At 45.2% G+C, this 26,956-nt stretch overlaps 1 protein-coding gene across 1 annotated transcript in view; it reads left to right on the top strand.

Moving 5' to 3' along the window:
- Positions 1 to 26,956, top strand: part of LOC122936034 (peptidase M20 domain-containing protein 2-like) — a 133,196-nt gene that overhangs the window by 70,567 nt on the left and 35,673 nt on the right. The window contains exon 4 of the mRNA XM_044292033.1: positions 5,338 to 5,492. Coding sequence (XP_044147968.1) covers positions 5,338 to 5,492 — 155 coding nt within the window. The remainder of the gene's footprint in view (positions 1 to 5,337; positions 5,493 to 26,956) is intronic.

Below are 26,956 nucleotides of genomic sequence, written 5' to 3' on the forward strand. Positions count from 1 at the left end.
AAGTCAATGGGTCTGTGAAAGAACACGGATGCACACAAGATTGGCATCCGTGTCCGTGATCCGTGGCCGTAGGTTGCTTTCATACAGACGGATCCGAAGATCCGTCTGCATAAAAGCTTTTTCAGATCTAAGTTTTCACTTCGTGAAAACTCATATCCGACAGTATATTCTAACACAGAGGCGTTCCCATGGTGATGGGGACGCTTCTAGTTAGAATACACTACAAACTGTGTACAAGACTGCCACCTGCTGCCTGGCAGCACCCGATCTCTTACAGGGGGCCGTGATCAGCACAATTAACCCCTTCAGGGATTTGGGAGGCCGCACACTGTGCCACCAATGTTGTTAATGCTATATAGGGAGGGGGGGGCCGATGGGGGGTGCACACTGTGCCATCAACGATTTATTACAATAGAGGGAGGGAGGGGGGGGCGATGGGGGGCGCACACTGTGCCACCAACGATTTATTACAATAGAGGGAGGAAGGGGGGGCGATGGGTGGCGCACACTGTGCCACCAACGATTTATTACAATAGAGGGAGGGGGGGTGATGGGGGGCGCACACTGTGCCACCAACGATTTATTACAATAGAGGGAGGGAGGGGGGTGCGATGGGGGGCGCACACTGTGCCACCAATGATTTATTACAATGGAGGGAGGGAGGGGGGGGCCGCACTGGCCACCAATGATATTCAAACTGGGGGGGGGGGTCTGCCCCCTGCTGCCTGGCAGCCCTGATCTCTTACAGGGGGATATGATAGTACAATTAACCCCTTCAGGTGCGGCACCTGAGGAGTTAATTGTGCTGATCACGGCCCCCTGTAAGAGATCGGGTGCTGCCAGGCAGCAGGGGGCAGTCATGTACACAGTTTGTAGTATATAGTAAACTGAAGCGTCCCCATCACCATGGGAACGCCTCTGTGTTAGAATATACTGTCGGATCTGAGTTTCACATGTAGCTCATATCCGACAGTATATTCTAACATAGAGGCGTTCCCATGGTGATGGGGACGCTTCAAGTTAAAATATACCATCGGATTGGAGAAAACTCCAATCCGATGGTATAAAAGAACTCCAGACTTTACATTGAAAGTCAATGGGGATGGATCCGTTTGAAATGGCACCATATTGTGTCAACGTCAAACGGATCCGTCCCCATTGACTTGCATTGTAATTCAGGACGGATCCGTTTGGCTCCGCACGGCCAGGCGGACACCAAAACGACTTTTTTTACATGTCCGTGGATCCTCCAAAAATCAAGGAAGACCCACGGACGAAAAAACAGTCACGGATCACGGACCTACGGACCCCGTTTTTGCGGACCGCGAAAATAAACTGTCGTGTGCATGAGGCCTTAGGGGAAGGATACAGAAAGCTGTCTCAGAGCATTTCAGCTGTCTGTTTCCACAGTTAGGAACATATTGAGGAAATGGAAGACCACAGGCTCAGTTCAAATTAAGGCTCGAAGTGGCAGACCAAGAAAAATCTCGGATAGACAGAAGTAAAAAATTGATGCACATGGCCAGTTGGTCCCCATTTTTGATGAAAACGTGTACACTATAAAGCTATAGTAAAAAACTTGTGCCAATGTACCAACCAATCAATGGCTACAGCAGAGACATTAGATAAGGACCTCATGTGTCTTCAACTAGGGAAAATTACATCTGTGCACATGAAGGGATAACAGAAGGGGGATCAGAGGCGCGTGTATTACATAACTGGTTAGATGTTAAAACCCTGGAAAATCCCTTTTCCAAGGCAGTAACATAGAAAAAAGGACTATAGAAAATGCTTTACAGACTTACAACTGAAAAACCCACTGACCAAATGTGCATGTTAACCCCTTGACGACCTAGGACGAAAAATCCACTGACCAAATGTGCATGTTAACCTCTTGACAACCCAGACCTGAACTGGTCCTTAAAAAGTTGGTTTTTAAAACTTTCTGAGAAATTTGCAGATTCACTTCTAAACTTCTAAGCCTTGTAACGTCCCCCCCCCAAAAAAATGTCATTCCCAAAATGATCCTAACATGAAGAAGACATATGGGTAATGTAAAGTAATAACTATTTTTGTAGGTATTAATATGTATTATAGAAGTACAAACCGGATTCCAAAAAAGTTGGGACACTATACAAATCGTGAATAAAAACTGAATGCAATGATGTGGAGGTGCCAACTTCTAATATTTTATTCAGAATAGAACATAAATCACGGAACAAAAGTTTAAACTGGGAAAATGTACCATTTTAAGGGAAAAATATGTTGAATCAGAATTTCATGGTGTCAACAAATCCCAAAAAAGTTGGGACAAGGCCATTTTCACCACTGTGTGGCATCTCCCCTTCTTATTACAACACTCAACAGACGTCTGGGGACCGAGGAGACCAGTTTCTCAAGTTTAGAAATAGGAATGCTCTCCCATTCTTGTCTAATACAGGCCTCTAACTGTTCAATCGTCTTGGGCCTTCTTTGTTGCACCTTCCTCTTTATGATGCGCCAAATGTTCTCTATAGGTGAAAGATCTGGACTGCAGACTGGCCATTTCAGTACCCGGATCCTTCTCCTACACAGCCATGATGTTGTGATTGATGCAGAATGTGGTCTGGCATTATCTTGTTGAAAAATGCAGGGTCTTCCCTGAAAGAGATGACGTCTGGATGGGAGCAGATGTTGTTCTAGAACCTGAATATATTTTTCTGCATTGATGGTGCCTTTCCAGACATGCAAGCTGCCCATGCCACACGCACTCATGCAACCCCTTACCATCAGAGATGCAGGCTTCTCAACTGAGCGTTGATAACAACTTGGGTTGTCCTTGTCCTCTTTGGTCCGGATGACATGGAGTCCCAGATTTCCAAAAAGAACTTCGAATCGTGACTCGTCTGACCACAGAACAGTCTTCCATTTTGCCACACTCCATTTTAAATGATCCCTGGCCCAGTGAAAATGCCTGAGCTTGTGGATCTTGCTTAGAAATGGCTTCTTCTTTGCACTGTAGAGTTTCAGCTGGCAATGTCGGATGGCACAGTGGATTGTGTTCACTGACAATGGTTTCTGGAAGTATTCCTGAGCCCATTCTGTGATTTCCTTTACAGTAGCATTCCTGTTTGTGGTGCAGTGTCGTTTAAGTGCCCGGAGATCACGGGCATCCAGTATGGTTTTACGACCTTGACCCTTACGCACAGAGATTGTTCCAGATTCTCAGAATCTTCGGATGATGTTATGCACAGTTGATGATGATAGATGCAAAGTCTTTGCAATTTTTCGCTGGGTAACACCTTTCTGATATTGCTCCACTATCTTTCTGCGCAACATTGTGGGAATTTGTGATCCTCTACCCATCTTGGCTTCTGAGAGACACTGCCACTCTGAGAAGCTCTTTTTATACCTCATCATGTTGCCTCATTGACCTAATTAGTGTTAATTGGTCTTCTAGCTCTTCGTTATGCTCAAATTTACTTTTTCCAGCCTCTTATTGCTACTTGTCCCAACTTTTTGGGGATTTGTTGACACCGTGAAAATTTGAATCAACGTATTTTTCCTTTAAAATGATACATTTACTCGGATTAAACGTTTGATCTGTCATCTACGTTCTATTGCAAATAAAATATTGACATTTGCCATCTCCACATCATTGCATTCAGTTTTTATTCACAATTTGTTTAGTGTCCCAACTTTTTTGGAATCCGGTTTGTAGAGAAATTGCAAATTTTTCCAAATTTTGGGCAAATTTGGTATTTTTTTATAAATACATTTTTTTTTATTCCATTTTACCAGTGTCATGAAGTACAATATGTGATGAAAAACTGAAAAAACTGTTTTAGAATGGCCTGGATAAGTCAAAGCGTTTTAAAGTTATCACCACATAAAGTGATACTGGTCAGATTTGCAAAAAATGGCCTGGTCCTGAAGGTGAAAATGAGCCCGGTGATAAAGGGGTTAATTGTTGATTTGTAATAGACGTCTGATGTATGGCCTCTGGTCAGTGTAAGGGCACATGAACTTAAGGGCTCAGTGCCCACATTGCGGAATGGGGGTCCACAATATATGGGCATTAGCCGTGTGCACTCTGTGCTGCGAATGTGGACCCATTGACTCGAATAGATACCTGATCTGCAATATACGACCGAAGATAAGACTTCACCTGTCTTTTTTAGAGGTGGCACGTATCGGAAGCCTATGGAAGCACTATGAAGCACTTTGGTGGGCTTTCTTGTCTGTGCCTCCGCACAGAAAAATGATAGAACATGTTCTACCTTTGGCTGTATCTTGTGGATCGCGGACCCATTCAAGACAATGGGTCCATAACGAAATACAGAGTGCACACAGCCGGTGCCCATGCATTGTGGACCGCTATTTGTGGTCTGCAGCACAGGCACTGAGCCAATACGGTTGTTTGCATGATCCATTACACTGAGAACAGTGCACGGAGAAAACATTATTCCATCACAATGTATTGTTACAGATTTTTGAACAACCAGATGATCAGATAAATAAGTTATTTTGTATATAATATACTTTTACAGAGCCCAGATGTAGATTACAGAGTATAACAAGTTTAGCCTATAGAGCTCTGTCACATTCATGTAATACTTTAGTATCCTGCAGATTGACACTAGTGTTGATCACGAATATTAGAATTGCGAATTTTTATCCTGAATATAGGTACTTCGAAAATTCACGAATATTTAGAATATAGTGATATATATTCGTAATTTCGAATATTCACGTATTTTTTTTATTGCGACTTTTCGTAATGCTAATTTTTATCGCAAATTTTTCTATTGCCGAGTAAAAACATGATTCCTCCCTGCTTCTTGCTTGTGGGCCAATGACTCATTGGCCCACAAGCAAGAAGCAGGGAGGAATCATGACTTTAAATGGGAAAAATGCTGAATATTCTAAAAAATTTATATATAGCTCTAGATCAAATATATAAGTTTTTTCGAATATTCGTAATATTCTAAAACAAGAATATATAGCAATATAGTGAATATTCGAAAAAAAAAGAATATAAAGTAATTTAGCTAATATAGTGCTATAATCTTCATAGTCTAATAGTTGTAATTTTTTTCTCATCTGAAGTTCAGACTGAATTCAATTGAAAAATTTGCGATAAAAATTAGCATTACCAAAATTCGCAAATTGCGCTATCATTACCTTGTTGATTTTTCGAGTAAAAAAATCGTAGAATATAACGAATATTCAAATTTGCAAATATTCGCTGAATATTCTACAAAATATTCGCAAAATATTGCAAATTCGAATATAACACCTCCCGCTCATCACTAATTGATACTTCCCAGATTCACCTACAAATATTTTGTCTTTCAGGAATAATAAAAAATGGTGGTGTGAAACCTAACATCATCCCAGATTACACTGAACTAGAGTTTTATTTGCGTGCACCATCACTCAAAGATCTTGCTGATTTACGGGAAAAGGCACATGCCTGCTTTAATTCTGCAGCTACAGCAACTGGATGTAAGGTAGGTCAGTTTGTATGATAACTTGTCCTTATTTCAGAACATGATACTGGAGGAATTCAAATGCTTTTCCTCAACCTAAAATATTGAGATGTTGGACCTTTTTAGCTTTGAAGAACCACCACCAAACTGAAATATAACACAAGACACATATAAATATCACAAATCCTTAATACAGTATATAATAAATAGTCAGTGATACATATTAAAATCGTAATGACAGGCACAGAAGAGATAATAGAAGACTAATGGTGGTTACACTAACCTGATATTATTTAACCCCCATACACACATTCCCTACATACCCTGCTAGTGGCGATGTACCAAATAGATTCACTAGAAATCCATAGTGGCACAGTACAGACAAAGGTATAATACAGGACAAAGTGCAAGGTTAGATACCGACCAGTTATACATCACGCCCCAATGCACATTTTGTGTCTAGCCTCTCCTGGGGCTACATTTGTTGAATTTTTAGTTGGAGAAAGTGGGGACATCTGCACCTGATGATAACATAAAATGTAAATCAAGAATGCAGCTTCTAAATGGCAAAAATAAACTTTGTTGCATGGATCCAGGGAAAACAACATCAGCGGACTCAAGAACAGTGTATGGACTCCTTGATTTACAACTGCTTATTTGACGGTAAACATGGTTTATCCACCATTGAGCTTATTTGGCTGAACCACTTGTGACTAGAGATGAGCAAATCGAAGTTGACGAAGTGGAATCGGATTTCCTCGTGGTTCATGGTAACGAATCACATTTTTTTCTAAAATGGCTGCTGCACATGTTACAAAGTGAAAGTAAGAAATCCGGGAACAGGGGAGCACCCACAATGCCATGCAGACAGCCAATCAGAAGCCAGCCAGCCCTGTGATGTCACAGCCCTATAAAAAGTCTAAGCATGTGCAGTTTCTGCCATTTTACAGTGCGCTTAGTGCCGGGAGAGACGTTAGAGGCATTAGGGACAGTGATTAGGAAAGGGTTTATAAAAAAAAAAAAAAAACTACTGAGCAGTTCAGGGAAAGATTATTCATAGTGTAGGGATATAGAAGGGAGGGATCATCCACACTGTAGGTAGAGAGCAGGGTCCAATAGGACAGTGTAAAGCCTGGGTAATAGGAGGGATTCTTTGCTGCAATAATTGGGGTTACTAAAGGTGATCTATTACTACAGATTTTAGGTTGTTTTACAGAGCAATTGCAGCAATCCTGACATCTTTTATTGGGTTGAAAGTGTGGTCTGATACAACCAGTTTTGGGGTGTCTTACTTTTAAATATATAAAAGTACTTCCATTCATCCTTGCTTTTGGGGTGAATTTGCCAGTCTGATACAACCAGTTTTGGGGTGTGTTTATTTCAAATATAATAGTATGTCCATTCATCCTTGCTTTTGGGTTGAAAGTGCAATCTGATACAACCAGTTTTGGGGTGTGTTTATTTCATATAAAAAGTATACTGATTGATTACTTTTCTAAATGAGACATTCAAAACCCACCCACCTCAGAAAAATATGTCAGCATTGACAAATCCCTAATGAGTTTTAAAGGGAACCTGTCACCTGGTTTGAGCATATTCAGCTGTCACCATTGCCATGTTTAATAAAATACCCTATTTCCTGCAGTGGTCTTTCTTCTCTTTGTGGTTTTAATTTGTTAAAAAAGCGATTTTTGTGTTATGCAAATTAACCCCGAAGGTACTCGGAGGGGCGTTATTCATCACCCTTTGAGCCCAGTAACGCCCCCTGCAGTGCCTAGCCCGCCTTAATTTAGAGCCCAAGCACACCTCCTCGCTATGAACAGCCTAGTTTAACGCCGCCGCCCCCTCCACTACGTCAACTAATTCACTCAAGCTATACATTCAAGCCCAGTGACACTTTTGAGGCTGTTGCTCTCAGGAGCTATTGGATCGCACAGGCGCAGGCAGTAGGCGGTACTGCGCCTGCGCGAGATTTCCGGCGGACAAAATGAAGATTCCAGGTGCATAGCTTGAATGAATTATTTGACGTAGTGGAGGGGGCGTCGCCGTTAAACTAGGCTGTGGAACGATAGTTCATAGAGAAGAGGCGTACTTGGGCTCTAAATCAAGGCAGGCTAGACACTACAGAGGGGCGTTACTGGGCTCAAAGGGTGAGGAATAACGCCCTTTTTTGGCACCTTTGGGGTTCATTTGCACAATAAAATAATCGCTAAGGCCTGAGGCCTCATGCACACGACCGTTGTTTTATTCCGTGTCCGTTGCACCGTTTTTCGTGATTTTCAATGGGTCCGTTGAAAACTCGGCTAATGCACCGTTTGCCATGCGCGTCCATGATCCGTGGTTCCAGTCTGTCAAAAAAATATAACCTGTCCTATTATTGCCGCGGAAAACGGTTCGCGGACCCATTCAAGTCAATGGGACAGCTAAAAAACGCGGAGGCACACAAGATTCTCAACCTGTCTTAGACTTTATTTTACATTCCTTTATGTCTGGTGGTCCTCCAAAAATAAAGGAAGACACACGGAAACTGAACAACGGAACCCCATTTTGCGGAACGGAACACAACGGTCGCGTGCATGAGGCCTAAGTGTCATGTAGTCATCTTAAAAACACAGTGGTCAACAGTAGCTAGAAAGTGGCCTGCCCCTTTAAGAGGTCTAGTATTTAAAACGGGGTCACTATGTTTTGTTTTTTCATAATTCTTCTAATACCTGTGAGCCCCTGCAAACTTGGTTGGATGGAAGAAAAGTGCTTCTAACATAAGATAAATATAGGGAAATATAAAATTTTTGTACAGTATGCATTTATGTGACATATTTCAGTTAAAAATAGGGAAAAATGTAGTAAACTTTCAAACAAGCTTTGCTTCCTTTCAAAGTGGTAGCTCCAGCCCTGGATGATGCAGGGAACAGCTAATTGGTGGGGGTGCAGGTTGCCAGACACTCACTGACTGGAAATTAATGACCTATCTTGAGGTTAGATCATCAGCAGCAGAGATGGGCAAAGTTTTGAAAAATTCAATTCAACAGGTTCATCGAAGTTTCTTAAGCAATTCCATTTGTTACGAATTAGTTTGTCAAAAATCGCTATAAATCAGGTATACCCAGGCCACTCTGGCTTAGGGTATGGCCACACAGAGCGGTGATGTAGTGAGGAACTGTGTGGCCAATTAGCCTGCAGCTTCCTTTCATTTAATAATGACGACCACACTCTTTAGTCGGTCTCCATTGTTAATGGCTCCGTGCCACCTTAAATCCACCTTTAAAAAGGGGCTGTACCCACTTCTACTCTAGCGCTCTCCAGCCCAACAGGTGGGAGCCCTACTTCTGCCATCTGCTTTTACACCTTTTCCACATTATCTAATATCAATGAGAATATGTTTGTCAGGCTCTGCCCTGTGGGTGTTCTGAGGAGATCTGTCAGAATTGCTGCACGTGACTTGATCTGACAGTTTGTTTTGGGTTTGAGAAGAATCCCACCTCCTCCCAGGTGTTGTTCTTTAGGTAATTTAGGCTATTTATTCCTCTCTCTCCCTATAGCCTTTGTGGGTTATAGTTTTGCCTTGTGTGAGCTTTGGAAGTTTGGTGGATCGACCACTTTAACACATATCAAGATAAGTCCTTTTCCCTTTTTCCTTCTGTGTCTGTTTTGACTAGGCCTCTAGGGTGACGCTAGCTCCTTCGGTTGTAGAAGGAGCTGGGTGTATCTTTCCATCTTCCCTACAGCTGAGGGTTTGGTTCAGTTTGTTATAGTCCTAGGTACGTGGGCATGTGCATATCTACCATCCTGATATGCACATAGGCATAGCAGCTTAGGGAAAGTGTTTTAGGGATTGCTAGGAGGTGACCCCTTTGTTCCCTAGCATTTGGGGCCTAGTCAGTTGTTTTTGTTTGCTTTGCCTTGTTCCGTTTCCTTCCCTTATCTTACCTACTGTGACAATGTTGTTCTGTCTTCATAAACGTTCACACAGTGTGCAGTCTGACATTCAGTATTAACCATTCCTGTCTTCCAAATAAGAGGACTGTTTTCTGTAGTCTAACTTGTTTATTGGTCAACAGGATTGTGAATTGGTAAAACTACAAGAATACAAATTGCGTATATAAGTAAAACATATAGCATAGCATGTACAGTAATACATTGACATAGAAAGCATATGTCCAAAATGGATGCCTATACATAGATTGCATGGCTAGCTAACAGAAATAACTCACTGAGTGACACTTATACCTAACTACACAGCTTTGCATATCATACTGTCCCTGAAACAAAGGTGGATGTCACTCACCAGATATACAGTACAGACCAAAGGTTTGGACACACCTTCTCATTCAAAGAGTTTTCTTTATTTTCATAACTATGAAAATTGTAGATTCACACTGAAGGAATCAAAACTATGAATTAACACATGTGGAATTATTTACATAACAAAAAAAGTATGAAACAACTGAAAATATGTCATATTCTAGGTTCTTCAAAGTAGCCACCTTTTGCTTTGATTACTGCTTTGCACACTCTTGGCATTCTCTTGATGAGCTTCAAGAGGTAGTCACCTGAAATGGTCTTCCAACAGTCTTGAAGGAGTTCCCAGAGATGCTTAGCACTTGTTATCCCTTTTGCCTTCACTCTGAGGTCCAGCTCACCCCAAACCATCTCGATTGGGTTCAGGTCCGGTCAAATAGCCCTTACACAGCCTGGAGGTGTGTTTGGGGTCATTGTCCTGTTGAAAGATAAATGATGGTCCAACTTAACGCAAACCGGATGGAATAGCATGCCGCTGCAAGATGCTGTGGTAGGCATGCTGGTTCAGTATGCCTTCAATTTTGAATAAATCCCCAACAGTGTCACCAGCAAAGCACCCCCACACCATCACACCTCCTCCTCCATGCTTCACGGTGGGAACCAGGCATGTAGGGTCCATCCGTTCACCTTTTCTGCGTTGCACAAAGACACAGTGGTTGGAACCAAGGATCTCAAATTTAGACTCATCAGACCAAAGCACAGATTTCCACTGGTCTAATGTCCATTCCTTGTCTTCTATAGCCAAAACAAGTCTCTTCTGCTTGTTGTCTGTCCTTAGCAGTGGTTTCATAGCAGATATTCTACCATGAAGGCCTGATTCACACAGTCTCCTCTTAACAGTTGTTCTAGAGATGTGTCTGCTGCTAGAACTCTGTGTGGCATTGACCTGGTCTCTAATCTGAGCTGCTGTTAGCCTGCGATTTCTGAGGCTAGTGACTCGGATGAACTTATCCTTCAGAGCAGAGGTGACTCTTGGTCTTCCTTTCCTGGGGCGGTCCACATGTGAGCCAGTTTCTTTGTAGCTCTTGATGGTTTTTGTGACTGCACTTGGGGACATTTTCAAAGTTTTCCCAATTTTTCGGACTGACTGACCTTCATTTTTTAAAGTAATGATGGTCACTCGTTTTTCTTTACTTAGCTGCTTTTTTCTTGCCATAATACAAATTCTAACAGTCTATTCAGTAGGACTATCAGCTGTGTATCCACCTGACTTCTCCACAATGCAACTGATGGTCCTAACCCCATTTATAAGGCAAGAAATCCCACTTATTAAACCTGACAGGGCACACCTGTGAAGTGAAAACCATTTCAGGTGACTACCTCTTGAAGCTCATTAAGAGAATGCCAAGAGTGTGCAAGGCAGTAATCAAAGCAAAAGGTGGCTACTTTGAAGAACCTATAATATGACATATTTCCAGTTGTTTCACGCTTTTTTGTTATGTATATAATTCCACATGTGTTAATTCATAGTTTTGAGGCCTTCAGTGTGAATCTACAATTTTCATAGTCATAAAAATAAAGAAAACTCTTTGAATGAGAAGGTGTGTCCAAACTTTTGGTCTGTATTGTACTTGCACAAAGATGTGGAGTTTAAGAAGGAGAACTGCATGGAACAGCTCTGCTGATGTCCTATAGCCTGTGTGTAGACTGAAGACTGGGCTACTCCTTGCCAGAATGCCTTTGAAGGATGATGTGGAAAAATTAGTCAGCTAAAGATGGTGATCATTAAAACCAGCCCCCCTAAGGGTGCAGACTGGATAGTATAGTACAAAATAGCAATAGACAAATCAGAGGAGCTCACCAGCAACCTACTGGAGCCCAGTCTTTCAGATACCAACTGAAAACCAAAATAATTGTAAAAACGATCAGACTGGCTCACAGTATTTTTGCATTTATTACAATTAGTAAAATAACAGTTATACAGATAAATTGCCCACTAGATAATAAACATATCCACTCATTAGCATAAATAGATGAATAGGTATTTTTAAATGCGGAGCTCACGCATATACCTAAATGATAGGAGTACTCCAAAAATAGTGATAATAATAGGACCGCTCAATTGTGCTACGTGGTGTCTGTCAATGGCATATTGGGTTTAAACTTTTCTAATGCTCTGATACTTATAGAATAGCTTGCCAGTAATCTGCATACAAGATGTTGAAGAAGTATCCACTCTGCGGTTACCGGTATGTGATTCAAGCGTCCCAAGATATACTTTGTACTTTCTTCAGTATCGGCGTTCGCTGTCTACCTCCTGCCACGAGGTAGTCTCACAGCTTCTCCTTCTCGGCGTCTCACGTGACCTGACCTGGGGATAGTTTCCTGGTCGGTGATGTCATCCACCTGTGCCGGTCGGAGTAGCGGAGATCTGTATAGTGGAGCTGCGCCGCTACGGGGTTCAATTCCCCTTCACTGGAACTGCAAGATGGTAATAAAATCAGTCCCCTTTGATGGATTAAACCACTGCCGGAGCCGCATTCGTTCCTTAGAATGGTTCTGAATAGAAAAGAGCAAAAGTCCTTTTTGTGCCAAGACAGAAATAACGCACCACTTGCTGGGTCCAATTCACACTAGTTCACACTAGACGCGTTTCGGAACCGTAGTTCCTTCCTCAGTAGGCAAATGTGAAATGCTAAATGTGGACATGCTGGACGTGCCTTTATATCCCCTTGTTGGGTTTAATAGAATATCTGGTCTGGATTCCTGGTTTTTCAGTTGCATAGTGTTTACCACTTGCAACCTGATCCTTTCATAAATCCAAAAAGGGGGTATTTACATACATATATCATAGTTAATAGGCAACATATATATAATATATAATACTGTATATAAAATTACAAAAAAGAAAAAAAATTAAAATCTTTTTACATATCAGTACAGAAAATAAAAATAAAAATAGAAATAAAAATAATAGTAAAAATAAAATCAACCATGGATATGAGATAATATCAATCTTGTAGATGGATCTCAGGTTTGTGGGTCTTGTACAGATTTGCGTGATATAGAGAGGGGGGGAGGAGTGCAGGGAGAGTCAGCGTGTTGCTAAAAAGCCCAACACTGACCGTCCATGTACTCCTACCCACCTCCCCTATAGGAAACCAAAAATTTCAATCTCCGAATTCAACCCCTGCGGCATTAGGGATCCAAACTCGAAGATCTTCTTTGTTTCTTGTCTGGACATTTTTGCCAAGAAGTCCCCTCCCCTCCAGTCTGGTTTGACTGACTGAATAGCGCAGAATCTCATTTTACTAGGATCTCCTGCATGGTGTAATTTAAAATGTTTTGACAGGGGGTGTGTTTCTGACTGTTTTTTGATGTTATTGATGTGTTCTGCGATCCTAGTTTTAAACACTCTTTTAGTACGTCCTATATACTGTTTTGGGCATGGGCATTGTATGACATAAATGACTGCTTTACTATTGCATGACAGAATTTCCTTAATCTCCCACTTGAAATTATTAGATGTTGATGTTATAGTTTTCAGATTTCTATCAAAGTGTGTCTGTCTGCAATTGTGACAGCAGCCACACCTAAAAAAAACTTTTAGGTTGGACCATGGGGTTATCATTGGTTCTATAGACTTTTTTCTTATCGTTGGGGCTACCTGGAGTCCTAAATTGGGAGCCCGGGTATAGACAATTGGAGGAAGAGCCAGAAGTGTAGGGCCCAAAATTTTGTCATCTCTTAATAGATGCCAATGTTTATGTATGATGTTGTTCACCATCCAATAATCTTTATTGAATGGTAGAATCATTTTTGCAGATAACTCTTTCTCTCGAGTAGTATTAGTTATTGCCGTAGACTTAAAAAAAGAAGCTCTATCCAATTGTCTTACCCTTTTCATTGCATCCTCCAATAGTCCATTAGAATACTCTTTTGCTAGAAATTGTGTTTTCATATATTTTGCCTCTGCCTCAAATTGATCTTGTTCTGTGCAATTTCGTTTTAGACCTCTAAACTGAGAGGAAAGGGACATTTAGAAGCCACCTTGGAAGGTGGCAGCTTGTGGTTAAAATAAAGCTATTTTTGGCTACATCTTTTTGAAATGTGCTGCAAACAAAGGTTTCCTGTTTTTTAAGTATATGCAGATCTAGAAATTCGACTGTTTGTAAATTAATGTTTGCCGTAAATTTCAAATTGAGCTCATTATCATTGATTTCATGTATAAACTGTAACAATGAAGCATGTGAGCCTCTCCATACTAGTAGAACATCATCGATGTAGCGCCGCCATAGGACCAGGTCCGCCCCGAGTTTGGGAGTAATGGTGTCCTGTTCCCATGCTGCCATAAACAGATTGGCATAACTCGGGGCGAACCTGGTACCCATGGCGGTGCCAGTCGTCTGTAAATAATAACTAGACTCAAACTGAAAATAATTATGACTCAACACAAAGCCAATCCCATCTAGTATAAATTGTAGTTGTTCTATTGCTAAATTGTTTTTTTGTGACAGAATTTTAGATATAGCCTGTATGCCTTGCCTATGGTTGATGCTCGTATATAAAGAGCTCGCATCCAACGTGGCAAGTAGCCAGTCTGGATGGCAATACATATTTTCTAAGAGGGCAACAACTGTTGAGGTATCCCCAAGATACGAAGGAATGTCTCTGACATAGGGCTGCAGAAACCTGTATGGATATTGAGACAGATTAGATGTCAGCGATCCTATGCCAGAGACAATCGGCCTTCCAGGAGGGTTGGCCGAGTCCTTATGTATTTTGGGGATGCAATAAAACACAGGCAGTCTTTTCTGAGTGCCCAAGATGAAATTGCACTCTGTTTCATTTAGAATGCCTTGTTCTTTTGCTCTATTACATAATAATGACAGTTTTTTCAGATATAGAGCTACAGGGTCCTTGGCAAAAATGTCCAGACAAGAAACAAAGAAGATCTTCGAGTTTGGATCCCTAATGCCGCAGGGGTTGAATTCGGAGATCGAAATTTTGGGTTTCCTATAGGGGAGGTGGGTAGGAGTACATGGACGGTCAGTGTTGGGCTTTTTAGCAACACGCTGACTCTCCCTGCACTCCTCCCCCCCTCTCTATATCACGCAAATCTGTACAAGACCCACAAACCTGAGATCCATCTACAAGATTGATATTATCTCATATCCATGGTTGATTTTATTTTTATTATTATTTTTATTTCTATTTTTATTTTTATTTTCTGTACTGATATGTAAAAAGATTTTAATTTTTTTTCTTTTTTGTAATTTTATATACAGTATTATATATTATATATATGTTGCCTATTAACTATGATATATGTATGTAAATACCCCCTTTTTGGATTTATGAAAGGATCAGGTTGCAAGTGGTAAACACTATGCAACTGAAAAACCAGGAATCCAGACCAGATATTCTATTAAACCCAACAAGGGGATATAAAGGCACATCCAGCATGTCCACATTTAGCATTTCACATTTGCCTACTGAGGAAGGAACTACGGTTCCGAAACGCGTCTAGTGTGAACTAGTGTGAATTGGACCCAGCAAGTGGTGCGTTATTTCTGTCTTGGCACAAAAAGGACTTTTGCTCTTTTCTATTCAGAACCATTCTAAGGAACGAATGCGGCTCCGGCAGTGGTTTAATCCATCAAAGGGGACTGATTTTATTACCATCTTGCAGTTCCAGTGAAGGGGAATTGAACCCCGTAGCGGCGCAGCTCCACTATACAGATCTCCGCTACTCCGACCGGCACAGGTGGATGACATCACCGACCAGGAAACTATCCCCAGGTCAGGTCACGTGAGACGCCGAGAAGGAGAAGCTGTGAGACTACCTCGTGGCAGGAGGTAGACAGCGAACGCCGATACTGAAGAAAGTACAAAGTATATCTTGGGACGCTTGAACCACATACCGGTAACCGCAGAGTGGATACTTTTTCAACATCTTGTATGCAGATTACTGGCAAGCTATTCTATAAGTATCAGAGCATTAGAAAAGTTTAAACCCAATATGCCATTGACAGACACCACGTAGCACAATTGAGCGGTCCTATTATTATCACTATTTTTGGAGTACTCCTATCATTTAGGTATATGCGTGAGCTCCGCATTTAAAAATACCTATTCATCTATTTATGCTAATGAGTGGATATGTTTATTATCTAGTGGGCAATTTATCTGGATAGTATAGTACTCTGGTAGTGGAATAATAAAGGCTTTAATCTTATTGGTAATAAATTGCATATCTTAATTTATGGCTGATGTAGGAATAGGTAAATGACGGAATAAATAAATAAAACTGACGTTCATTTATGGCCGTCTATATGGCCGCCTAAAGGTCCCCTCTGACCTAATTGAAAGAAGCAAGTATGGATGTACAACTGTAAATGAATACAGGTAGTAGTCGTGCTCTGCTCTCTGCAGACATGCCTCCCCTCTGTCATCAGTCCTGATGGAAATCATCCATACTCCACTCTCGGCTTCTCCCTATATAATTAGCGCTATTTAGCAAGCATGCATGACCATACTAGTGCCAGAGACGCTGCACGCTACATGCACAGCTCTATACCGAACGTTATTTTCTTAGCCTGTTTTTATGAATTACTGCATGTCCTATATCCTGATGAGATGTCTTCAAAAAGGACATATGAAATGCGTATAGTAGGATTTGTTCCTCTGATGTTAGTTGCCGTATCTTTCTTCCTTCACGTGCACTGTCCATGTTAGCATTGATTGACTTCCTGCTGGACCGTGCACATGGTGGTTTGCATACAAAGTGTTCTATGCTACTTAGAGCTGCCCAAGCTGTGGCTAGATAAAGATACTTTGGCTCTAGACAGTGTTTGTCACTACCAGAGCTTTGAGACGTTCTCACAGCTCTGTTTCTCCACCCCTGTGATGATGTCACTACTAGAGCTTGGAGGAGTTCCCTCTGCCCTGTTTCTCCGCCCCTGTGATGAGGTCTTTATTTTCTGTTTCCTTCCTCCCAGCTGTCTCTCCTGTGTTTGATTTCGCTGCCTTTAAATCACCCCTCCTCCTTTGTAGAAGTGCGGATTATACTTTTCATTTGAACTGTATCTCTCGCTTGAGTAACTTCACCTGTGTGATATCTTTTCACTGGATCTGTGTTCTGCTGAAGCAAGTACTTCAGATATTGTCTGCTGACTTCGGATCTGTTTTCACTGCAGCCGCAACTCCTTCAGTTAAGTGTTCAGACATTGTGTGTTTCTGTTTCTTTGCTGACTGGATCCGAGGCGACCCCGGTTCCGTCCATATACTAAGCAGGGCACCGGTGGCCGTGCCCCTTCCACTATTGTAGGGGTTTCAGTGGTCATCAGCCTAAGGTACGCGGGCATGTCTCGATCCACCATATGGATCCGGAGATGTGCATAGCAGCTTAGGGAGAGCTTTTAGGGTCTGACAGGGGTCACCCTTTATCCTCCCTAGTTTGGGTCCGGTCAGTCGCTATTCACTGTGTGTTGCTCACTTACAGCCGTGACATTATAATCCGCCAAACCATCCTTTTTTGACATGGATCCGCTTTCTGACCTGGTTGACCGCATGCAGGGTCTTTCTTTGGAGGTAGCGGATCTCCGTCAATCTATGACTCAGCTTCAAGCATTGGGCTCTGCTCCGGCCCATGGAGTCTGTTGCGAGCCAAAGGTCTCACTTCCGGAAACGTTCTCCGGGGGCATGTGAGAATTTTGTTCGTTTCAGAGAGGCATGCAAACTCCATTTTTGCTTGTGTCCCCATTCCTCTGGTAATGAGGAACAGAGGGTGAGGATTGTCATCTCCCTGCTCAGGGGAAATGCTCAGACTTGGGCTTTTTCGTTGCCATCGGGGGATCCCTCCCTTCGATCCGTGGAAAGATTTTTTGTGGCCCTGGGGAAGATATATGATGACCCGGATCATGTTGCTCTGGCCGAATCTAATTTACGTTCTTTATGCCAGAACAAACTGTCTGCGGAGCTTTATTGTTCTGAATTTCGGAGATGGGCAGCTGATTCAGGTTGGAATAATGCTGCACTCCGGAGTCAGTTCTCTCATGGTCTTTCAGAGAGATTGAAAGATGCGTTTGCTTTCCATGAGAGACCAACGTCCTTAGAGTCTGCCATGTCATTGGCGATACCTTGCCTAGATTCGCGATCCCTATCCCCTTCCTCTGATCCCGGACCTCTTTAACCAAATTGTCGGGGCCAAGGTTTTTTCCAAATTGGATTTGAGAGGCGCGTACAACCTGGTCAGGGTCAGAGAGGGGGATGAATGGAAAACGGCCCTTAATACCCCTAATGGGCATTTTGAGAATCTCGTTATGCCTTTCGGCCTGATGAATGCTCCAGCCGTCTTTCAGCATTTTGTTAACAGTATTTTCTACCATTTAATGGGGAAATTTGTATTGGTGTAGCTTGATGATATTTTGATTTTTTCCCCTGATGTTCAGACCCATCAGGATCATCTTTTTCAGGTTCTGCGGATTCTGCGGGAGAATAAATTGTACGCCAAGCTGGAGAAATGTGTTTTTATGGTATCGGAGATTCAATTTCTGGGTTTTCTCCTCTCTGCTTCTGGTTTTTGCATGGATCCGGAGAAGGTCCGTGCTGTGCTGGAGTGGGAGCTTCCTGAGAATCAGACGGCATTGATGCGCTTTCTGGGTTTTGCGAATTATTCCTCTGTTGTCAAACCCCTCACTGACATGACAAAAAAGGGGGCTGATTTTTCCTCTTGGTCGGAGGAGGCGCTTGCAGCTTTTTCTAAGATTAAAGAGAGTTTTGCGTCTGCTCCCGTCTTGGTGCATCCCGATGTTTCCTTACCTTTTATTGTTGAGGTGGATGCTTCTGAGGTGGGTGTGGGTGCGGTTTTGTCCCAGGGCCCTTCTCCTGCCAAGTGGTGACCCTGTGCCTTTTTCTCTAAAAAACTCTCCCCGGCAGAGAGAAACTATGATGTGGGAGATAGGGAGTTGTTGGCCATCAAGTTGGCTTTCGAGGAATGGCGCCATTGGTTGGAGGGGGCCAGGCACCCTATCACCGTTTTTACCGACCATAAGAATCTGGCGTACTTGGAGTCGGCCAGGCGTATGAATCCGAGACAGGCCAGATGGTCTCTGTTCTTCTCCAGATTCAATTTTGTCGTTACATTCCGCCCTGGGATCAAAAATGTGAAGGCTGATGCTCTCTCTCGCTGTTTTCCGGGAGGAGGAAACTCTGAGGACCCGGGTCCCATTTTGGCGGAGGGGGTGGTTGTTTCTGCTCTGTATTCTGATTTGGAGGCCGAGGTCCAGGCTGCCCAGACTGAGGTACCTGCCCGTTGTCCTCCTGGGAAGTTGTTTGTGCCTCCTGAGTTATGTCACAAACTCTTCAAGGAGCATCATGATACTGTTCTTGCTGGTCACCGGGAGTAGAGCCACGGTAGATCTCATTGCTCGGAGATTTTGGTGGCCGGCTCTTCGTAAGTCGGTGGAGGGTTTTGTGGCTGCTTGTGAGACGTGCGTTCGCGCTAAGGTCCCTCGTTCACGGCCTTCAGGTCCCCTTCTCCCGTTACCCATACCTTCCCGTCCTTGGACACACCTTTCCATGGACTTTATCACGGATCTTCCTCATTCCTCAGGGAAGTCGGTGATCCTGGTGGTGGTGGACCGTTTTAGCAAGATGGCTCATTTCGTACCCTTCCCTGGTTTACCCAGTGCTAAAACGTTGGCGCAAGCTTTTGTCGACCATATTGTTAAATTGCATGGCATTCCCTCGGATATTGTTTCCGATAGAGGCTCGCAGTTTGTGTCCAGATTCTGGAAGGCTTTCTGTTCTCGCCTGGGGGTTCGGCTGTCCTTCTCTTCTGCTTTTCACCTGCAGTCGAATGGTCAGACTGAACGCGTCAACCAGAATCTGGAGACATATTTGCGCTGTTTTGTGGCAGAGAACCAGGAGGATTGGTGTTCATTTCTCCCTCTTGCTGAGTTTGCTCTGAACAACCGTCGTCAAGAGTCTTCTGATAAGTCACCATTCTTTGGTGCATATGGGTTCCATCAGCAGTTTGGGACATTCTCGGGAGGGGCTCCCTCTGGTTTGCCTGAGGAGGAGAGATTTTCCTCGTCTTTGTCTACCATTTGGCAAAAGATTCAGAGTAATCTTAGAAAGATGAGTGAGAAATATAAGCGTGTGGCTGATAAGAGACGTGTGCCTGGTCCGGACCTGAATGTGGGTGATCTGGTGTGGTTGTCTACAAGAAATATTAAACTGAAGGTTCCCTCCTGGAAATTGGGTCCCAAGTTTATTGGGCCTTATAAAATCTTGTCAGTCGTCAATCCTGTTGCCTTCCGTCTTGATCTTCCACTGGTTTGGAAGATACTGTCATGGTCTTACCTTCTTGCTGTTCTCCTTCGTTTGACATGTGCTGGCGGCCATCTTGGTTTCTGGGTTTCTTGTAGCCTCCCACCCCTGCGGCTTCTCCTTCCCACTGGGAGGAGCTGGATGCCTAGCTCATATATATAGGAGGTCTGTGGCTTCAGTTCCTTGCTTGGTCCTCCTGTGTTCACATGCTTCTAAGACTGCTGCTGCTTCTGGTTCCTGACCTCTGGCTTCGCAAGACCCTGCTTCGGTTTAGCCATCCGTTTGGACTTTTGCCTTACAGCTTGATTTTCAATAAAGCCTTCTTATTTCCACTTATCTCTTGTTGTACGTCTGGTTCATGGTTCCATGACATTAGGACCAAGCCATGAATTCTGACGGTACAGGGCCATCCTCGCTACCTACGCTGGTTGCCAGACTTGATCAGCAGGATCACCTGTTGGGTCGGTTCGCTGTGGCGTTGCAAACCCTGCTTGAATGCACGGCTCATTTAGCTTCCGTTGCCGATGGGTCGGTTGTCGCTCCTGGGCCCGCTCCTACTGCCGCTCCGGTTGTTGCGCCAGAGTCTACCCCGACACCTGTTGCTGCGCCTGCGGTGTTTCGGGGTATGACCGGTTCTGCCCCCCTTCCACAGCGCTTTGGGGGAGAGCCAACTCAGTGCCGAGGTTTCCTTAACCAGGTGGGCATTTATTTCGAGTTGCTGCCACATGCCTTTCCTACTGAGAGATCAAAGGTGGGCTTCTTGATCTCGCTGCTCTCGGACAAGGCCTTGGCCTGGGCCAGTCCTTTATGGGAGAACAACAATCCGGTGGTTGCCGAGTTTTCCGGTTTTGTTGCTTCTCTTCGGAAGGTATTCGACGTGCCGGCTCGTGCTGCCTCTGCTGCGAAGCTCCTTATGTCCATCAGACAGGGTTCACGATCCGTAGCTGAATACGCCATTGAGTTTCGTACCCTGGCAGCAGAGGTGGGCTGGAATAATGAGGCTCTGGTCGCTGCTTTCTCTCATGGTCTCTCGGATGCCTTGAAGGATGAGGTTGCAGCTAAGGACCTACCAGTGGAGCTCGAGTCTCTTATTTCTTTCCTGATTTTGATTGACACCAGACTCAGGGAGAGACCTTCCTTTAAGGAGAGCCTGTGGAGGTCTTCTAACAGATTGGCGCCTACGTTTGCTGTCCCACCCGTGCCTCCCTCTCCTCCCACGCCTCCTGGGGATGACTTGTCTGGGGGTGAACCCATGCAGCTGGGGTTTGCTCGCCTGTCCGAGGGGGAGAGGGTACTCCGGAGACGCGAGGGCCGATGCATGTACTGTGGTCTCGGTGGGCATTTTCGGTTGGCATGCCGAACCGTCCGGGAAACGCTCGCACCTGAGATCCTGTCGGGGGCAGATCTTGGGTGGAGTCTCCTCGTCCCCGGTTTCCCGTGTTGACAAACCACTGATTACTGTTGTCCTCTCCTGGGTCGGGGGCTCGGTGACGACCCAGGCATTGGTGGACTCTGGTGCTGGTGGTTTGTTCATTGATAGTGTGTTCGCTGCCGCCAATTCCATTCCTCTGCAGCCTCGAGGTTCCCCACTGGCTCTTGAGGCGATAGACGGCAGACCCCTTCTGCCGCCACACGTGACTCAGGAGACCCTTCCAGTGGGGATGGCCATTGGTGCCGTTCACAGAGAGTCGGTCTGTCTCCAGGTTATTTCGTCTCCACACTACTCGGTGGTCTTGGGGTACCCCTGGCTCCAGAAGCATAATCCGACTTTCGATTGGAGATCGGCCGAGATCCTCTCGTGGTCACCGCCGTGTGGGGCTAGTTGCATCCATGGGCCTGTCAAGTTGCTGTGTACTTCCTCGGACTCTCTGTTGCCTCCTGAATACGAGGAGTACCGGGATGTATTCGATAAGGTGCGTGCGGTTGCCCTACCTCCGCACCGCCCATACGATTGTGCCATAGAGTTACAATCTGGTGCCGTTCCTCCTCGTGGCAAAGTCTATCCACTGTCGGTAGCGGAGAATGAGGCCATGGAGGAGTACGTGAGGGAGGCGCTTTCACGCGGACACATTCGCAAATCCTCGTCCCCGGCAGGGGCTGGATTTTTCTTTGTGAAAAAGAAGGTCGGTGAGTTGAGGCCTTGCATCGATTACAGGGGTCTCAATCGCATCACAATCAAGAACGCTTACCCGATACCCTTGATTTCCGAGCTGTTCGATCGCCTCAAAGGGGCCACGGTCTTTACCAAACTCGACCTGAGGGCGGCATATAACCTGGTAAGGATCAAGGCGGGCGATGAGTGGAAGACCGCGTTTAACACCAGGACCGGTCATTATGAATCCTTGGTTATGCCCTTTGGGTTGTGCAATGCGCCCGCAGTCTTCCAGGAATTCATCAACAATGTTTTCCGTGACCTGTTGCAGCAGTGTGTGGTGGTCTATTTGGATGACATCTTGGTATATTCGGAATCCATGGAGGCCCACATTCTGGATGTCAGACGAGTGTTGCAACGGTTACGAGAGAACAAGCTGTTCGGTAAGCTTGAGAAATGCGAATTTCACCGATCCCAGGTAACCTTCTTAGGTTACATCATTTCCGCTGAGGGGTTCTCCATGGATCCTGAGAAGGTTTCGGCTGTCTTACAGTGGCCCCAGCCCAGTGGTCTTCGTGCCCTGCAGCGCTTTTTGGGCTTCGCCTATTATCGGAAGTTCATCAGGGACTTTTCCATGCTAGCCAAGCCTCTCACGGATCTGACCAGGAAGGGTAGTAATCCCCAGGTCTGGCCGCTCGAGGCCATCCGAGCTTTTGAGGCTCTAAAGTCCGCCTTTGTGTCGGCTCCGATTCTGTCGCATCCCAACCCTGGGTTGCCTTTTGTCCTCGAGGTGGACGCGTCTGAGACGGGAGTAGGCGCCCTTCTGTCTCAGCGTAGAACACCAGAGGGTCCTCTGCTTCCTTGTGGGTTTTACTCCCGGAAACTGTCTTCCGCGGAGTGTAACTATCAGATTGGTGACAGGGAGTTATTGGCCATCGTGCAGGCCCTTAAAGAATGGAGGCACTTGCTCGAGGGCTCGGTGGTTCCGGTTCTCATCCTGACGGACCACAAGAATCTGACCTACCTCTCTGAGGCCAAGAGATTGACACCACGTCAGGCCAGATGGGCTCTGTTCTTGTCACGTTTTAATTACGTGGTCTCCTACCTACCCGGTTCCAAGAACATCAGAGCGGATGCCTTATCACGGCAGTACTCCGAGCTGTCCGGGGAGGAGTCGATTCCGACTTCGGTCATACCTCCGAATCAGATCCTGGCCGCCATTCGCACCAGCCTGACCTCTCCCCTGGGTGAGCAGATTTTGGCGGCTCAATCTGGTGCTCCCTCTGGGAGACCCAACGGCAGATGTTTTGTGCCTGAGGAGTTGCGCACTCGGTTGTTGCGAACCTACCATAACTCCAAGGCCGCGGGGCATCCTGGAAAGAATCAGCTGTCCTGGGCTGTTTCACGTCTGTTCTGGTGGCCTTCTCTACGTTCCGACATCGCCGCATATGTAGCGGCATGCTCCGTTTGTGCCCAGAGTAAGTCCCCTCGGCACCTTCCGTTGGGCCTTTTGCAACCCATAGCCACCGGGGAGCGTCCATGGTCACACCTGGGGATGGATTTCATTGTGGACCTCCCTGCATCCCGAGGCCATACGGTCATTCTCATGATTGTGGATCGGTTTTCCAAAATGTGCCACTGTGTTCCTCTCAAGAAGTTACCCTCTGCACAAGAGTTGGCCTCGATTTTTGCCAGGGAGGTCTTCCGGTTGCACGGTTTGCCCAAGGAGATTGTGTCGGATCGGGGGAGTCAGTTTGTGTCCAGGTTCTGGCGCGCCTTTTGCTCCCAGTTGGGGATTCATCTCTCTTTCTCCTCGGCCTACCACCCTCAGTCCAATGGGGCCGCAGAACGATCTAATCAGGCCTTGGAGCAATTCCTTCGTTGCTATGTCTCCGATCACCAAGACAATTGGGTTGACCTCCTGCCTTGGGCTGAGTTTGCCAGGAACACGGCGGTGAACTCTTCCTCTGGGACGTCTCCCTTCATGGCCAATTATGGGTTCCAACCTGCCGTGTTACCGGAGGTATTCTCTCCCCAGGATATTCCGGCTGTGGAGGATCACCTTTCCGTCCTACGTGCTTCTTGGGTACAGATCCAGAGGTCCCTTGAGGTCTCTGCGCAGCGCCAGAGACTCCAGGCTGATCGCAGACGAGCGCCCGCTCCTTCCTACCAGGTCGGAGACCGCGTATGGTTGTCCACCCGCAACCTCAACCTTCGAGTGCCCACTCCCAAGCTGGCGCCTCGCTTTGTTGGTCCCTTCCGAGTGCTTCGCAGGGTAAACCCGGTAGCCTATGCCCTTGCGCTTCCTCCTGGCATGCGGATCTCCAACGTGTTTCATGTCTCCCTGTTGAAGCCACTGGTGTGTAATCGTTTCACTTCCTCGGTTCCTCGGCCTCGTCCGGTCCAAGTGGGCAATCGTGAGGAGTATGAGGTGAGCAATATCCTGGACTCACGCCTGGTCCGCGGTCGGGTGCAGTTTTTGGTCCATTGGCGTGGTTATGGTCCAGAGGAGCGTTCCTGGGTTCCCTCCGCAGATGTCCATGCTCCTGCCTTGCTCCGAGCCTTCCACGCACGCTTCCCTCAGAAACCGTTCTTTACTCCGCGGAGGAGGGGCCCTTGAGGGGGAGGTACTGTCATGGTCTTACCTTCTTGCTGTTCTCCTTCGTTTGACATGTGCTGGCGGCCATCTTGGTTTCTGGGTTTCTTGTAGCCTCCCACCCTGCGGCTTCTCCTTCCCACTGGGAGGAGCTGGATGCCTAGCTCATATATATAGGAGGTCTGTGGCTTCAGTTCCTTGCTTGGTCCTCCTGTGTTCACATGCTTCTAAGACTGCTGCTGCTTCTGGTTCCTGACCTCTGGCTTCGCAAGACCCTGCTTCGGTTTAGCCATCCGTTTGGACTTTTGCCTTACAGCTTGATTTTCAATAAAGCCTTCTTATTTCCACTTATCTCTTGTTGTACGTCTGGTTCATGGTTCCATGACAGATACATAATGTATTTCACAGGGCTCTTTTAAAACCATATGTCCAGCCCACGGTACCCTCCTCTTTGCCTCCTCCTCCGATTTTGGTTGATGGCAATCTGGAGTTTGAGGTTTCCAGAATTGTGGACTCTCGCATTGTCCGCGGTTCTCTTCAGTACCTCGTTCATTGGAAGGGTTATGGTCCTGAGGAGAGGATGTGGGTTCCGGTGTCGGACATTAAAGCCACTCGCCTCATCAGGGCATTTCATAGGGCTCATCCTGAGAAAGTGGGTCCTGGGTGTCCGGAGTCCACCCGTAGGGGGGGGGGGTACTGTCACTACCAGAGCTTTGAGACGTTCTCACAGCTCTGTTTCTCCACCCCTGTGATGATGTCACTACTAGAGCTTGGAGGAGTTCCCTCTGCCCTGTTTCTCTGCCCCTGTGATGAGGTCTTTATTTTCTGTTTCCTTCCTCCCAGCTGTCTCTCCTGTGTTTGATTTTGCTGCCTTTAAAGCACCCCTTCTCCTTTGAAGAGGTGCGGATTATACTTTTCATTTGAACTGTATCTCTCGCTTGAGTAACTTCACCTGTGTGATATCTTTTCACTGGATCTGTGTTCTGCTGAAGCAAGTACTTCGGATATTGTCTGCTGACTTCGGATCTGTTTTCACTGCAGCCGCAACTCCTTCAGTTAAGTGTTCAGACATTGTGTGTTTCTGTTTCTTTGCTGACTGGATCCGAGGCGACCCCGGTTTCCGTCCATATACTGAGCAGGGCACCGGTGGCCGTGCCCCTTCCACTATTGTAGGGGTTTCAGTAGTCATCAGCCTAAGGTACGCGGGCATGTCTCGATCCACCATATGGATCTGGACATGTGCATAGCAGCTTAGGGAGAGCTTTTAGGGTCTGACAGGGGTCACCCTTTATCCTCCCTAGTTTGGGTCCGGTCAGTCGCTATTCACTGTGTGTTGCTCACTTACAGCCGTGACAGTGTTTTGGCTAATTGACCATTGACAAAGAGACACTGCTAGATTTAGGCTTAATTATTACTTTAGGGATTAGGTCTAAATCTTGTGTGTTGTGAGCCACTCTACCTTGGCTACCCAAGTAATGCATCAAAATCCATAGTGTGAATTACTATAGACCTTGTAATCTCAGGGGTTATCTAATGTGAGGACACAGATCCCGTTTTTCTGACTTTGTTATTTTTCATAGGGTGTAGCCCTTGTTTTTATTTTATTGAATGTGAATAAATCTTTTTTGTTTTCATTTTACACCATCCAAAGATATGCAGTGAAATATATTGATTACTATTAGTACGGAAGCAGCAATCTTTATTCTCCGTGAGCTGATCCCTGCACTCTCCCTCTCCAATATTTTTCTATTAATTGTTTCCAGCAATGTCCCTAGCGGGTGAGCACTTGTCACGTCTCTCCCTATGCTCAGCTCACAGGACAATGGCGCAGACCGCACAAGATAAATTATTTTTTTATAGGGCTGTGACATCACAGGGGATGGCTATCTGCGGATTGGCTGGCTGCACGGCATTAAGGTTGATCTTGCATTTGTAACACGTGCAGCCACCATTTTAGGAAAACCTGATTCGTTAGCATGAAGTGCAAGTAAATTCAAATTAATTGCAAATCAAAGTTTTCCTAAACTTCAGACCAAATTCGGTTTCAAATGCACTAGGCACTAGTCATGACTAGTCGTCAGTATCAGGAGCCTGTAATATATTGTCATTAATTGAGTAAAACACTGACAATGACAATGACTGTAATGACATCACAGTAACCTGTCTGACTAAAACTGCCTATGATGTCACAAAATGTCACCTGATAGACACACAGCTGTGATA

Source organism: Bufo gargarizans, chromosome 4 (assembly GCF_014858855.1).
Source record: "Bufo gargarizans isolate SCDJY-AF-19 chromosome 4, ASM1485885v1, whole genome shotgun sequence".
NCBI classification, from domain to species: domain Eukaryota; kingdom Metazoa; phylum Chordata; class Amphibia; order Anura; family Bufonidae; genus Bufo; species Bufo gargarizans.